Consider the following 12,904-nt stretch of genomic DNA (forward strand, 5'->3'; position numbering starts at 1 on the left):
CCCATACTGGTAATATGATCTCCAGCTTAGAATCTGCTTCAGAGTCTCTGTTGGAAGTCTACAGCTAGTACTTTTTTGCTCTCAAAAGCTCACTCAGGACTGACAAAACTCCGTAGCAGAAACTGGTGTGCTTCTGTCTCCCTAACCGCCCACCCAAATCTCCCTGGACTAACTTTCTTCCTGCTATAACTTTTCACCAAAGTGTAAGGAATTTGAGAAACAGGAAACACACCCTGCTTTCCTCTCCCCTTCATTTTTCTAACGTTCAGTTGCCTCACGCCTGTTTTGCTACAGTTAGTGAAAACAAAAATGCATTGTGGCTAAATATAGTCTGACAGTTTGGGGCTTGGCTCTCATGTTACATAGACAGTTCCATTTCTGTATATTGAGTGAGGCAGTAATGTCCCAGGAAAGAGAAAGAGGGGAGTGGGGGAAGGATATTAAACAGCTAAAAACTTCTTTACTTTATATTTTTTTATGAAATACAATTAATTCCTACTTGAAACAACACTTTCTTGGTAAGTGAACAGTAACGATTCAGAAGTTTAAATCTGGATTTTATCTTCTCCAAGGACTGTTATGTTTGGATTCCTGCCTCGACTTCTCCACATTTTCTCTCTCTGCCGATTTCCCACATCCACACTCACAAATGCAGGAAGGAAGGGAGTAAAGTTTCAAGGACACACTTTAGAAAGGCAATCTCTTTGGATTCTGTAGATACAGATGTATCCATCTATATAGAATAAAAACTTTGCAATAAACTTAAGCTAGGAGTTGTACAGTTTGCCATTATAGTACGGGGGGGGGGGGAGAGAGAAATATCAAGTACTCACGCGGAGCAGATGTTGTACTGTTTTGAGAAGCCATCCTTTACGCATTCAAAACTGCCCCCCTCTCTCTCCGCCTGTCTTTTTTTAAATTATTTTTTTTCCTACTGACAGTCAGTCGGGCTTCCCTATCTGCAGTCCAAAGGCAGATGAAGCTGCAACAGCTGGCAGGACTGGGAAAAACCAGGAGAGAAAGCAGCTCTTGTTCCGGACCTTCTTGTCTGGTTCTTGACCATTTACCACTGGAAAAGGAAACAGCACATGTGTCATTCAGTTTGGCCTCTCCAGCTCACACGAGGAGGAGGGGAGGGGCACCAGTTTGCAGATAAGCACTAACTTTTTTTTTTTTTGCCTTTAGCCCTCATATCCCTCAGCTAACTAGGACCTTTCCACCTCCAGCAAGCAACAAGTTGAGACAAAGACATCTTACTTTCAAATCGAGAGCCAAATGCATCTCATGCCAGCAATGTATAATGCAATATAAGGTAAAAACAACAGTGAATTTTCAAGGGAGGAGGGTGGGAAATGGTTACGCTGCCAAAATTGCGCAGGGGAGAATATAACAATAGGACTTTCATTTTCTCTCTTTGCTGTGGCAGCTTTTCTGACTCGCTGCACAGAGAACTCCCCCCCCCCCCGTCCCCTATGTTCAGCTTTGAGATATATGGTTGTGTCTGTTTGTTTCTGAGAGCTGAAGGCAAAGGAAACATAGCGTCAGCGAGCAAAAAGCAGCGCAAATGAAGCTGTGTGCTTGGTCCACTTTGGCCTCTGGCTAAACAGGTTTTGCAGGTTTGGGGGAAGTGTTTCCCAAACTCATGAAACTAATTTGTCCAGGGATAAAAGTGGGAGGAAAGAAATTGGTTGCATACACCGGTGGGATAAGAAACAGGAGCTATAAATTGCAAGGTCCCCAGTCCTAACCTCTCCTCTGCCATGAGATCATAATGTACCGGTAACTTTGGGTCTGCTCAAGAACATCTCAGATTCAGCTTCCTCCTTGCCCTCTGTGTTATGTTAATGATAGTACTTGCCTATGTAAGTCAGGGGCTGTCAACATGGTGCCTGCAGGCTCAGTCGGTAGAGCATGATGCGCTCAATCTCAGGCTTGTGGGTTGGAGCCCCACATTGGGAATTGCAGGGGGTTGGACTGGGTGACCCTCAAGGTCCCTTCCAACTCTACAATTCTATGATACTTTGAGTCTATATTTGTTTTGTTTTGTTTAAAAGCATTTATAAATTGCCTAATATTTTAAATATCTCTAAGTAGTATGCAGTATAAAAACAAACAATAACATTAGACAAAAATGCCTCATAAAACCAACAAAGCAGTAGTATAAAAGCATATAAAAACCAGAATACAGAGAATTCAAGTACATAAAACAGGGTCTGGTATTATGGGTCAGGGAAAGTATGGCAGAAAGATAAGCCTTTATAAAGAAATCTGAAGCAACTGGTGGTTGCTGTTTCATGTATGACAAAGTTGAAAGGCATTCTATAGTACAGGAACTATAGCAGAAAAATGCCCATTTTGGAATTACTAACCTATTGTATTCTGTAGGGTGTTGTACCACAAGTGGAATTTCCCCAGATAATCTAAGTGATCTTGCATATCTATACAAGGACAGGCCATTTTTCAGGTGACCTGGGCTTCAGTGGTTCAGGGCTTTAGGATTCAAGACCTTGAACATGGCCTAGCAGCTGATCAGTGGCTTGACTCCCCATCTAGTTTATCCTCATAACAATGTGGTATATGCTAGTTTCAGCTAGCTCAGTCACCCAGAAACGTTCATGGCTAAATGAAGATTTGAACCCAGGTCTTTCTAGTCCTAATCTGACACTTTAACTGCTACAGCACATTGGTTTTCTTAATCTTAATATTCAGTCAGGTATTACAGCATCACAGTGTGCTGCAAATCCAGGACCCTGCTGACAAGTGACACCTGATATCGATGCTTCCGTACATTTACAGTATCACATAGCCCAGGGGAATGTTCCTTGAATGGCACTGTTTTCTTGATCTTCTGTCTGGTTACAAAGTGCTTTCACAACTACCCGGGAAACAAGCCAGACAGTGCAGCAACACGATGATTGTGTCATGATCACCCTGGCAGGGGAGCTAATGCAGAGCCCAACACAATTCTCGTTCAGAAGGCATAGTTTCTGCTTGCATTTTGATGAGAATCATTTTGGTGCCAGGTATTTTCATAGCACACTGTGACTTCTCTGCAAGGAAAGAGGATAAGCTGATGTCCATTCTGTTAAGCTGGAGATTAATATACAGTGGTACCTTGGTTCTCAAATGTAATCCATTCTGGAAGTCCGTTCGACTTCCGAAATGTTTGAAAACCAAGGCCCAGCTTCTGATTGGCTTAGGCACCCTGGAAACCATAGCGGAAAGCCACATCGGATGTTTGGCTTCCAAAAAACATTCAAAAACCAGAACACTTACTTCTGGGTTTTTGGCATTCAGTAGCCAAAATGTTTGAGGATCAAGACGTTCGAGAACCAAGGTTCCACTGTATTAGCACCCTGATTCTCTAAGGTAGTGGTTTTCAACGAGTGTGCCATGGCACCCTGGGGTGCCTTGAATGAGGGTCAGGGGTGTCGCGGGCAACACTGACCACTGTCCCTCTTTCCTTCCCTACCTCCTCTGATGCGCTCTCATGTCTCTGCCTCCCAAAGGCTTGAATGACTGTTTGTTGCAGCAGTCCTGTCTACAAGCTCCACAGGCGAATGGTGCCTCTGTGGCTGGCCAGGGAACTGAGGCGGCCTCAGAGTAAGCAAGCAAGTGGGTGAGGGAGCCCAGCTGGCCAGTCCACCAGCCCTTGCTGTTGGGAATGGACACACCTCTCTTTGGGACGACGGCGGGGGGGGGGGAAATGCAGCTCAAAGACCAGAGCTTCCCAGAGGACTCCCAAGGAGAGGGGAGAGGAGGCTGAGGGAACACTCCATAAGGGAGGGTATTTGAAAAAGGGTGAGGCAAGTGGTGACATAACTGGGCTCCTGAGCCCCACAAGGGTGCTGCAGTTGGTCAAGGGAGCTGTTTCCCACATCCAACATCATCATCATCAACAACAACAATATCTGTATCCTGTCCATCTTAGTGGTTTGCCCCAGTCACTCTGGGCGGCTTCTAACATATATAAAAACATAATAAAACATTAAACATTAAAAAGCACACAGGGATGGCGGAGCTGTTGCCCTTCATCTCATCAGCCCCAGTGAGCATGGCCAATGGTGAGGGATGATGGGAGTTGTAGTCCTGCAGCCCTCCAGGCTGTTATCCCTATTTTGGCCTCTCACCCGCATCAGAAGCAGTTTTAGAGTAGTATGACTGGAGTGGCTAAACTGAGTGCCATGCTGTTGGGGACACAGGCACAATGTTGTAGAATGGAGTGTGAGAGGCAAGGGAGCGCTGAATTTTAGTGCCGCACAGGGCACCACTGAAATTTGAGAGCCCAAAGTCCACCCCTAACCACATTACCTTACTGTTTGTATAGCAAATAGGCTGCAGAACAGGAGTGGTTCAACATTTTTTTTGGGGGGGGGGAACCCCCCCAATGATCTGTCTGGATAGACTTGCCTGAACAAAAAGTTTCAGCATGCATTGGAAGCAGAACAACAAAGTAGCCTGCCTAATATGAATATGAATAATATGTGTAAAAGAGTCAAACCCCATGTGGTACTATATTTCTGCAGCATATTTTTTATATATATTAATACATCATTATTTTTACAGTTATACACAAACTGGGAGCGCGTATGTGTATAATAGGCAAACAATAATGTGCATATTAATGCATATATGTGGAATTGACAATATTTTTTAGCAGAACTAGCTAAAATATAATAATATCCTTGCCTCTGAGATCAAGGAGCGAGGTGGGAATTAGAAAAATAATAATCCATGTGGATTAGTTTGACGTGTAGAGTTTCAGAAAAATCCCATCCCTAGCATTGTGCCATTACTGCTGTGATTGCCCTGTTTTTACTACTAATATTATCATATTATTTTATGTTGGAAACTTCTTTGGGACCACATGGGCGATCAATGGTTGGTAAATGTTACAAATACAAATGATGTTACAAATAATGTCAGAAGCACTGCAAGGGAGCATGTGGGGTGTTAGGGTAGGGGTAATTCCTCTCGTGAGGGACACATCATGTTACTTCTGGGATAGTGCACATTGTGCATTCATCTCTCACCTATGGCTTCTAGAAGCTGTCAGCATGCAAGAGAGGCCCCACCCTGGGAATGGCTTCAAATGTTCCAGTGAGTTCCGGCTGAAAAAAAGAAGAAAAAGCCCTGACTAATACTGGCATTTTGTTGAGTACAATCTATCAGCCCCCAGGATACATCAGATATGGGAACTGTTTAGTTTATCTTTGCAGGCTTTTAATGTATGTCACAGGATGATGTAGGACAAAAAGCCATGAACATGAATGGTGCGTGACACCAAAGAGAAAAGTGGATTAACAGAAGACTGACTATGGAGAATGCAGGCTGGGAATTTCAAAGTGTGATTTCTGGCCCTGCAGCTTACCAAACATCTGCATGTTCAGAACTTGATATTCAGCTGGATTTTTAACCTTATCGGAGGCTTAGAGCCTCCTATCGCTGGCCCCATATTACCATGGGTTCATCAAGGGCTGTCCTTGTTCCCCAAGGGAAATATCCATATTAGACCATTCCCAGTCCCACTTGAACTGGGCTAAATGTAGAGCATGGGATACACACTGAGAACAAACAACAGCCTAATTCTCTTTCTTTCCTTCTGACCTCAAATGCAACTTCCCTCAGGGAAGCTGAGAAATAAGACAATGAGGAAACAAGAACGGGAGTGCTGTGCCATTAAATTATTAAATTCCTCCTTGTCTGAACTTTCCTCTTACGCTTATATGCTGCAGGCAGTAAAAGCTGTGAAAATGAGGCAGCTAAAAAGGAGTGTAAAAGCAGCTTTTTGTTGAAAGGGAGTCAGATGGGCAGGATGAGGAAATTTCCCATGAAGCAGACTGGACTGTCCTGGAACAGGGACCTAGGTGGATTGCTCTTAGAAAGGAGGAAGATTGCCTACTGCAGAAGATGAACCCATGGAGGAATGTGACACGCAGAAGCAGTGGTGGTAGCTTGCCACCACAACCACGGGTGCCCAGGGCCACACACACTGTGGGATTGTGCACGACGAGGTCAGCACGCCCAACACCACACACTTCTGACATCCACGTGCAAGTGACTTCAGCACGCCCCGCACACACTGCTGTGTGTAGCACAATGTTTGGGCTGGGTGTGAAGGGGGTCAGGGTAGAGAGGGGACAAAATGTCCTCCAAGAGGAAAAGCCTGATTTAGAAACAGGCTTGTGTGTTTAATAAGCGTGCTAATTATGTGCCAGGAGAATCTAAAGGCGAAGACTGTTTTAGGAGTAGTAACAATGGAACTGGATTCCTCATCCACAGTGTGAGCCCAGCTTTCCAACTAGAGATGAGAATTTCTCCCAATGAACACATTTCACTGCAATTTTGACTAATGGAAATGGACACATTATTGTCAACATTTTCCTATAATATAGTGCATTTCACATGTTATTTTCACAAACACACACACACACACACTGCGAGCTTTACTCTAGCACATGCATTGGTTAGAGAATTGCATTGCAAAATTCAGAGAAATGTGAATTTCAAAGGATGGTTGTGCTTTCATTTACTTACTAGTTCAAGAAGTGCAAATTAGGTAGTCTCTCATTAAAATGCAAACAAAACTGATTTCCTTCCCCATTTCCAGCACCAGTAACATGTGTACAACACCCCCCATGAGATTATTTGATTTTCCTTTCCTTTTCTTTGAAATTTTGGTTGTGGGTTTTAGTCAGATTGGCTGAAGAGTATTTAATCCTCTGATATGGCCAGGTTACAACTCTAGGGTTCCACCTCAAAAGTTTAACAAGTTGTTTGTTTTTTAGTGCCTTCTATCTGCGTGCTGCACTGTGAGTAAAGATTTCGCAGGGCCAGTTCTAATAATAAATTGCATACTGATCATTTTTTTCTACCAGAGCAGGGGCACATTCATGTTATATCTGATTGGCTTTCGTTCAAGATTTTCCAAGTTGCAGAAGGCAAAGAAGAAAAACACGGCAGCAAGCTTGTATGGCATGTTTATAATCAATGCCTAAAACAAATCAGCCTCCCGGAGGCACCAAGAAAATATTTACTGATTACAGCACTCTCAACACCAAGGTTTTCTTTACATGACTATTTTGGAGGACATTCATCCTGAGAGCTTCCTGTTTTCATCCTCTGTGTGATGAACAGTTGCCAACACCAAACGATGCTCAGAGTCATGAATGAACTCCTCTCCTAATCAAAACATTTGAAGGAAAGGGTTTTTTCCCCTCATGTGTCTTTCTTTTTGCTTTTGATTTGTTGCTTTACTGCAACACGAGAAGGGTACTGTATAGCACTGGGATCCACATGTTGATAAGTCTCTTTCACCAGACATAGAAATTATCTCAAATTTAGGAATTTAGAAAGTTGCCTTATGTGAGTCAAACCATTGGTCCATTTAAAGGTAAAGGCAAAGTTAAGTCCAGTCAAAGGTGACTATGGGGTTGCAGCGCTCATTTCACTTTCAGGCTGAGGGAGCCAGCGTTTGTCCACAGACAACTTTCTGGGTCATGTGGCCAGCATGACTAAACTGCCTCTGGGGCAATGGGACACAATGATGGAAACCAGAGAGCACGGAAATGCTATTTACCTTCCCACCACAGCAGTACCTATTTATCTACTCGCACTGGGGTGCTTTTGAATTGCTAGGTTGGCAGGAGCTGGGACTGAGCAATGGGAGCTCACTCGGTTGCAGGGATTCGAACCGCCGACCTTCCGATCAACAAGCCCAAGAGGCTCAGTGGTTTAGACCACAGCGCCACCTGCATCCCTTTGTGCTCACTGGCAGCTGCTATCTAAGATCTCAGACAGTGGCCTCTTTTCCAGCTGTGTCAGGAGATACCAGGGGTTGAACATGATACTTTCAGCATGGCCCTACCAAAGTTTTTTGGCTAGTGGGGCTATTTCAATGTGTGGAGTAAGATTCTCAGTAAGTTTCAAGACCCATACTCTCCATATGTTGTTGGACTACAACTCCCATCATCCCTGACTGTAAGCCATGCTGTCTGTGTATGACAGGAGTCCAGCAACATCTGGAGGGCCATATCCTTCCCTTGTAATAATTACAGCAATAGCTAGTATCAACACCAGTCACCAGTGGCGGAGCTTCATGCTCTGGCACCAGGGGACGGAGAGCATGTGGGGGTGTGACTGGTGCATGTCCCAGGGCATGGCGCACATTCTGGGGGTGTGGCGCACTGCCCAGAGGGGCATGGCATGCATCCTGGGGGCATGATGCGCCGCCTGCAGGGGCATGGTGTCCAGCGTGGGCGGGGGTCAGCCACTATGGCACCCCACCATTATCACGCTGCCAGGGGCGGTGTACTCCCCCCGCACCCCTCTTCCTTTGTCAGGGCCAGTCACCACCACCCATCCTTCCTTTTTAAAAAATGTAAATTAAACCATATTTACTCTGTGTCCTGTGAGAGCTGCTTCCTTCTGCAGGCCTATATCAAACTGGTCTGGTCTGGGAGGATGGGGTTCTGACTGACTCCAGCTACAAAAGCTGCTGCTGCTCATGGGGCCAGAGACAACCTTACATGGGAGTCTTGCAAGACCCGCTGATTAGAATGCCTACAGTCTCTAAGGATGAGGAAATTGTTTACGAGGTTTTGTGGAGGTCAAGATTTAATTTTGGAGATGCTTAATTTTTGTTGAAATAAAAAAAATTGTTCAGTAACACCTTAGAGACCAACTAAGTTTCTTCCGGGTATAAGCTTTTGTGTGCGTGCACACTTCTTCAGATACTTCAGATAATTTTTGTTGTTATTGGTATTATGTTTTCGTACAGTGATTGTTGACCTTATGAATTCTATAGGGATTGTTTGACCTCATTGCATACTTAGTGAGACATTTTCATGTATTCTTTTAAACTACTTATATTTCATTATACATTTGGAAACATGTAAATTTTTGATGTTTTAAGCTGCCAAAGCATGGCTTAACTATAGAAAGACAGTGTACAGATAAGTTATGGTGAGGCATTCAGAGCTAGGCCTAGGCATTCAGAGCTAGGCCTTAGATCCTCTTAACTGTTAAGAGCTATAGTCATTCAGTGTGCAGAACAGGGGTGTGCAATGCATACTGTCCAACTCCCGAATGAGTCACATGACCTGCACCTTGCTCTCATCCCCCCAAAAGCATTTTTTTTGGGGGGGGGGAGTTCTCATGCATTACCCAAAATGACCACCGGGATGCCCCTTTTTTCTGGGGCACTTGGCAGGTATTGCAATGCATTGTCAGATGGTGTTGTGGGGCAGAACTACGAAAAGATCCTTTCAGACACTGGCATTCCTACAACTTATTTTGATGGGTTTGGGGTAGGGGCAAGGATGGGGCTGTATGGATGCACTGGTAGAAGCACCAGATTGGTTTTGCCAGTGTGGCCATGTAGCTGTGACTTCACTGCTCCACGTAAACAGTAGTGATGCTAGTGTCAAAAAGATGGCTTCACAGCCACCTGAGTCAGGAGATTGTTCTAAGGATGGGTGATATATGAACGATTCATTTTTGTTCACTGGAAGTACTAATTAAATGCATATTTCATCATACTTGGATTAGGCTCCTGTGCTTGCTCTTTCTAAACAGTAGGTTTTTCTGCTTATCTGGCTTTCAGTGTTTAGAGGGGGGAAATTAGTCTCTTGCTTTCAACAGATCTGTCATTTATACACATTGTCAAGATTGAAGTGATGATGTTGACTGTTTTTCTCCAAGTTACATTCTTTAGCATGATTTTGAAACAGGAGGTTGACTCCTCCAGGAGAACAGAGAGAAGATCTTTCTCTTGGCCCTCCTGAAACTTCCCTGGAAATCATGACACACTGATCCTGTAATGCAATCTTTTCTTTGGCATTGTTCAGAAAAGAACCTCCCCATCCTTCCTTTCCCCACACCCAGCATGACTTAAATGGAAAAAATAATCTGCAAACAAGGGAAAAATTGGATCATGCATTCCTATTCACCTTCTCACAGAGAAAGGAGGAAAAATATAGGCATGAAGAAGTAAACAAGCACCCGACATCATCATCATTTTGCAACCCAAAAACTGAATAAAAACAATTAAACCCAAAACACACAAAAATCTGATTATTATTTTTTAAAAGCAATACCCAAGGCAGAGACCTATTTATCCAGCTGGGAAAGCTTATATGGGCAGAAATGTCAGTTGTTTCTGGAAAGTGCAGATAGTGGGCGCCTGTTGCTTCTCCGCAGAAATGCTGCCAGGTTAGTCATAGAACCAGGAGTCCTGTAGGGGTCTTGTAATCCAGCCTCTCTTGTCCAACCACTGCATGAGGGCCTCCAGAGAGGATCAGACCACTGCCCCTCAATGTTATTTCCACAGCTATATTGCTCTTACCATCAAGACTCCCCCCCCCTCACATTACAGTCGTACCTTGGATCCTGAACGCCTTGGTACTTGGACGTTTTGGCTCCCAAACCCCGCAAACCTGGAAGTGATTGTTCCGGTTTGCAAACATTCTTTGGAAACCGAACGTCCAACTGGGCTTCCTCAGCTTCCGATTGGCTGCAGGAGCTTCCAGAATGGATTCCGTTCGACTTCCAAGGTACAACTGTATTATTACTACTACTACTACTAATTTATTTATATCCCACCTTTTCCCCTGCTGGGTTCAAGGCGCCTTACAGCTAAAAACAAGAACCACTAAAAAATAAATCATTATAATACAATTAAATGCAGATAGAATTTAAAAAACACACACATTTACATATATAATATGTTTAAAATATAACAATAATTACAATAAAAACACCACGGCACCAGCCCTTTAATTAAAAGCAGCCAATTCCCCAAAGCCTGTTGGAACAAGAAAGTCTGCACCTGCCAGGAGAAGGGCAACATGGAGGGAGCCAGTCTAGGCTCTCTAGGGAGGGAGTTTGAAAGTCTGGGAGCAGCCACCAAGAAGGCCCTCTCCCGCATCCCCACCAAGTATGCCTGTGAGGGTGGCAGGACTGAGAGATGATCCTCCCCCGAAGATCTCAAAACCTGGTCGGGTTCGTATGAGAGAATATGGTTTCTCAGATATGCTTGGACCTAAGCTGTGTTCATCCAAGATCTATTCTCCTGTAACTTCAGCCTGTCAGATCTAGTCTTGCCTCCATGGACAACAGAGGAGCCTCTTCTTTCCTTCATCTATGTTGCACCCCATCAGATATTTGAAGAGTGCTGTCATGTCCCCCATTTCTTAAGTCTTCTTAGCTCCTTCAAATACAGTTCCTTCAACTTTCTCATATCTCTTGCTTTCTGTACTGTTGATACATCTTCATTGTTTCAAGTGGGGGGACTTAATTCCAAGTAAGTGCATCACAATGCTAGTTCCCATCTAATCTTTTAGAACACAGTCCATTGGATTATAAAAGTAACAGCAACATGAATAAAACTCCTGTTAGTGGTCCTGGTCCTCCTTGGCTTAGATCCACCAGAAGCCATGCATTCAGCATTGTGGGTCTGATCCTGCGGAACTCCCTTCCTGTTGAACTTCATGCACTTGCTGAAGTCCCTCCTATATCAGCAGGCTGGAGATTTTCTGTTTTTATTATTTATTTTTGACTGATTTTTACCTCCTGTGTGTGTTTTGTAAACTGCATGCACACCAGTTAGAAACTTCATTGATTAAGTGGCAAGTAAATAGCTGAAATAAAATAAATGAATAAACAAACTCTGACTAAACAAATAAAATGAATGAATAAACAAACTCTTGCTCTGTCTCTGTCTCCTCACACTCTCTCTATATGGGGCAGGATTCAACTAATGAGCCGCACCAGCAGAAGCCTGCACAAAGACTTCCATTCACACAATGGGATCTTTCTCTTGTGCACCCTTGTGCACCCAAAATTTGCTTATGAGTGTCAGGAGAGCTCACAGAACAATGCACAGGGGGAGCAGAGGGGGATCATTCCATGTGACAAGCTGAAATGTCTACATTGACTGGAAGATGTGGGGGACATTCATAATCCTCTCCAGAAAACCTAGGGATTGCACCTGGGACCTTCTGCCTGCAAAGTAGATGGTCCACTTCTGAGGTATGGCCCTCCCAAAGAAGGAGAAGAAACATTGGTTTGATGCTTTCATGCCCTGCTTTTAGGCACATTGGAAATATCTGGCTAATAGCTATTAGAGCGAGGGTGTTTGGGTAAATGATTTCTCATGTGATCCACTAGGGCTCTCCTTATGTCATCATGTTCTATCAATTTACATTCCAGATGAGTTGTGCCCCTATGTAATTTCTGGTGCCTCAGAGAAAAGGGGAAAATGCTTCATAAGTTCAACAGCTCCATCTTAAAATTAATGAGATTCCTTGCTCCTACAATTTCATGTGTATTATTCTTTTCTTTATAGCTTTGTTGCTTTTGCAAAGTGACTGGCCTGTGTTAAAAATCTTAATTTTCACATCCTCCAGTCCATGCATGCAGAAGTGTGTATCTCATTAACAGGGCTGGACAAGCACAGCAATTAAATTAAATTACCATAATAGCTTAGATATTAGTGACAACGAGGTAAAATTATAGTACTAAGAATGACTTCTCCCTGGGCTGCTTTGTAGGACTCATTGGAAGAAAAGAAAAAAAAGATGTTAAATTCCAGTATTGCTTCCTGTAGTATCTGCTTTTGCTGACAATACCTGTGGTGGATTAATTGCCATGTCCTTTTTATGTCTAGCTCTTGCATTATATATAATAATAAATTCAAATTCCTGGAAAGTGCTTAGGCCACAGTTGGCAATTCAGCTCTGTTGATGGTACTTGTTCCTCATACCTCAACGAAGCAATGAGGAAACCTACTTGACACTGGCCAACGACAATGGGCAGATCCACACCATAGTCTTGAAACACATCCAACACACATTTAATTTTCCCCAGAGAATTGTGGGAAGAGTTGTTTGCTGAAGCTGCTGAG

The 12,904-nt window shown here is 43.7% G+C and overlaps 1 protein-coding gene and 1 long non-coding RNA gene across 3 annotated transcripts in view; one reads left to right on the forward strand and one right to left on the reverse strand.

The window, feature by feature from the left end:
* Positions 1 to 1,062, reverse strand: part of GYPC (glycophorin C (Gerbich blood group)) — a 24,782-nt gene extending 23,720 nt beyond the window's left edge. The window contains exon 1 of one of the 2 annotated variants that reach the window (XM_081886106.1): positions 834 to 1,062. In XM_081886106.1, the coding sequence (XP_081742232.1) occupies positions 834 to 867 (34 nt within the window). In that variant the 5' untranslated portion in view covers positions 868 to 1,062. The remainder of the gene's footprint in view (positions 1 to 833) is intronic. The other variant, XM_081886105.1, reaches the window with a different exon arrangement.
* On the forward strand, positions 120 to 11,518 carry LOC309355382. Its single transcript, XR_014162523.1, has 3 exons — positions 120 to 518; positions 1,186 to 1,312; positions 11,343 to 11,518. It is a non-coding gene; the product is annotated as an uncharacterized lncRNA (long non-coding RNA).
* Positions 11,519 to 12,904: the final 1,386 nt, after the last annotated feature.

The sequence above is a fragment of the Podarcis melisellensis genome, assembly GCF_964234715.1.
Source record: "Podarcis melisellensis genome assembly, chromosome: 1".
Taxonomy (NCBI): Eukaryota; Metazoa; Chordata; class Lepidosauria; order Squamata; family Lacertidae; genus Podarcis; species Podarcis melisellensis.